Source organism: Phytophthora infestans, genomic scaffold (assembly GCF_000142945.1).
Source record: "Phytophthora infestans T30-4 supercont1.177 genomic scaffold, whole genome shotgun sequence".
NCBI classification, from domain to species: Eukaryota; Oomycota; class Peronosporomycetes; order Peronosporales; family Peronosporaceae; genus Phytophthora; species Phytophthora infestans.
In genome coordinates, this window is record NW_003303582.1 from 124,663 (window position 1) to 127,703 (window position 3,041).

Below are 3,041 nucleotides of genomic sequence, written 5' to 3' on the forward strand. Positions count from 1 at the left end.
GGCCCAGCAGACAGGTGATCTGATCCTTGTACATGGTGACATCAAGTCCCTTGACGGCTATCTTCTCACCGCCCGGAACCTGAAAGACCTTACGCAGTCGCTTAACTGTGAGGGCTTCACCGCGCTGTTCTTGTTCACGAAGGTCAGCGCTGACCGGTTCGAAGTTGGGGTTCATATCAACAGCATGCCCTCCCCCCACGATACCGTCCACCGCGCTCTCGACAGTTACTTGCTTTTGCTTGCGGCTCCGCCAATACGATGGTGAGACGGGGAAGTACCATTTGAGCGACGTGCCGTATTCCTTGGGCATAACCTTCTCAAAGTAAAGACCGAGAATTGTGTACAGGATCGTGTCAAAGACAAACATCATCAAAGCCGTGCTGAGACGATAGTTGTCACTGAGAGTGTCTATCGTCGAGAATTGCACACCCTCGCCAGTTTCTTCAGCATTTGCCAGCACGCCAATTCCAAGGCAAAGTGCCGCGGGAGAAAGCACGAGCCGATGGTCTTGGCACTTTCGGCTGTGCCAGTCGAAAATCCTTGCGAAACTGCGTACATGGCAAAGAATGCCACCAATCCCACGAACGCACCGGCACGAGCCTTGCTGAACAGAGTGCTGATGAAGAAAGCCAACGCCAGCACACTCAGTCCAAACAGGAAGAAAAAGAGGAAGGTGACGATCAATGAACTGTTGGGGAAGAGTCCTGCCAGACCGGCGAGTGCTTGGACAACAGCACCGACAAAGAGAATCGCTGCGTACGTCATGTACCACGTCAAGGTGATGGTCTTCTCAGTCACACCGAGGATTTTCATAAACTCTCGTAGACGCAGCTCCTTTTCTTGGATAAGCACCACTAAAATTCGCGAGATAGTGAACAGATACACCATGATAAAGACGATCGAAAAGACACTGGCCACGTTCGCGTAGAATGGAGAGCTGGTGTAGTCGTCAACAGGAAACGGGGCGACCGTAGCTCCCATGATTGGCTGAGGCGCTTGACGTAGCGGCGTTAGAAGAGCTTCTCTGGTACTGCTCGATAACGAGGCCAGAGCAGTCGACAGAGCAGCACTATCGGAAAGGCCCAACCCATTGAGCGCCTCCTTGATCAAACCATCGTTGCTCAAAACATCGAGAAGAGTGTCGTCAAGCTCTGTTGATGCGACTGCGGTAGTCTGTGAGCGCTGACAGATGCACGTAGTCGACTGGTTGGCAGAGTTCCATTCGGGCATACACGTTACAAAACGGGTGACAAGTGTCTGGAGAGTCATGAAACCTGTTACAGTGTACGCACGCAGTGTAGTAGTCCGTAACAATATCCTTCTGGAACGACTCGACATCCACAAGACCACCATCCGTGGTCGGCACGCGACCCACCGAGTCTCTACCATCACCTCGGGTTGCATTTAATCGCAGCGAGTACTCAATGGATCCAAACGTCCCGATGTCATCTCCCGACGGAGCCGAGTCAAACACAATCGCGGCGTATATTTTGGGGCTGCCGACTTTGTCGCCGTACGTGTTACTCTTCATATAGTCCGTCAGTGCGTCGTTCGTGTCGAAGAACTGGATGCTTTCCTTGAACGACGGGTTCGTCAGCGTCTCGGTCGTTGAGTTCATCAGATCCAGTCGAGGGTACCACAAATTCATGGCCTCTGCGAAGTAGTTGCGAGTGAAAGCATTGTCCGGTGCCACGCCAATCTTGTACGGCACAACCTTTCCGGCGCACTCAGTCGGAACGCTGAAGGGCGACGACGTGTTCGTATCGACCAGACCTCCAGCCAGCACTCCTGCCCGACAAGCAGCCAGGTCCGAGGCAGACAGATCTTCCAACCGCAGGCCATCCTCGATAGACTAAGTTTTAGCATGAGACCGGTCATCGTGGACTCGTACATCGCGAATTTAGGCAAGTCAACGTCAACCCACTCGAAGCTTGGCCCAGTCGGCTGGAACAGGTTGTACCTGGTGCTGGCGGTATTGTCAGCGTCATCACTCCAGCCGGCCGGTACGTCAACAGTCTTCGTGATAAGCTTGAAAATTCCAAGCAGTACTATGAAGAAGGTGGGCACGAGGATCTCGCATGCGGTAGCAGCAGGCTGGCGCTTCTTGATGAGCCAGTTCTTCCACAGCAAAGACCGGCTGAACGTCCAAAATGTTTGTTGCTGAGCCAGATTTTCAGTGGAGGTGTGCATCAGCTTTGGAGAGCCATCTAAAAGACTTGGTCGGTTTTTTTCGTTTGTGTGGGGGTTTTTTTATTTCGGGATGTTTGCAGTCGAAGTGTGCAGTTGGTGGTCGATTGAGGAATGAGGAAAGCAAAGTAATCGTTTTAGTTTGGCAAGGACAAGGAATCCATGTACTTCAAAGCCACGAAGGAGTCTTACGTTTGTGAGTAAGCATATTGGTCAGCCTGTTCACTACCATCTGCCTTGATGCATATAACAGAGATCATTAGACCCGGTATTAATTGTAATTTGCGTAAAGTGATTGAGCTTGTGCTACAAAAGGAAAAGTGTACCAGTACTAATGTTTAAGTATTGGTCCAGACAGTGTACTTGAGTGCAGATCTGAGACCGGCAGAATGACGGCTTTTATTTTAAGCAAATATTAATGTCGAGCCCTGCATCAAAATATACTTAAATAACTTTTTTATTGTCGTGTGCATGCCTCGATGATGACCCACCCCAAGTACCTAACGGAGCCACCAGCGGATGTGTCAGCGACGCGCTATTATAACAATATCCTTTAAGCAACTGCTCTTCCGATGCGACCTCCACAGGCGAATATACTCTGACTATTGCCCAGTACTAACCAGAATCACAACCGAACTGAAGAGAAGAAATGATTGGATTTGACTAGAGTTTGAAACATAATAAATCCATGACAATTTCAACTTAAAGGGTCAATTTTTTAAAGCGGAAATAATTTGAAACAAAATAATTCCATGAAAAGCTCAGCTAATAAAAATTCAATTTTTAAAGTGGAAAAGCTCCTGTAAAAGTAATTGCACGGATGTCACTGAATAGAAGCCCGTGCATACGTGTAG

At 49.4% G+C, this 3,041-nt stretch overlaps 1 protein-coding gene across 1 annotated transcript; it reads right to left on the minus strand.

Annotated features, from left to right (window-relative positions):
- Positions 1-225: 225 nt before the first annotated feature.
- Positions 226-2,190, minus strand: PITG_20682 (ATP-binding Cassette (ABC) Superfamily; the record flags this gene model as incomplete). The annotated part of the gene is made up of 5 exons (XM_002895440.1): positions 226-238; positions 279-380; positions 497-1,257; positions 1,343-1,788; positions 1,833-2,190. The coding sequence occupies 5 exons, from the start codon at positions 2,188-2,190 to the stop codon at positions 226-228; spliced, it is 1,680 nt and encodes a 559-aa protein (XP_002895486.1).
- Positions 2,191-3,041: the final 851 nt, after the last annotated feature.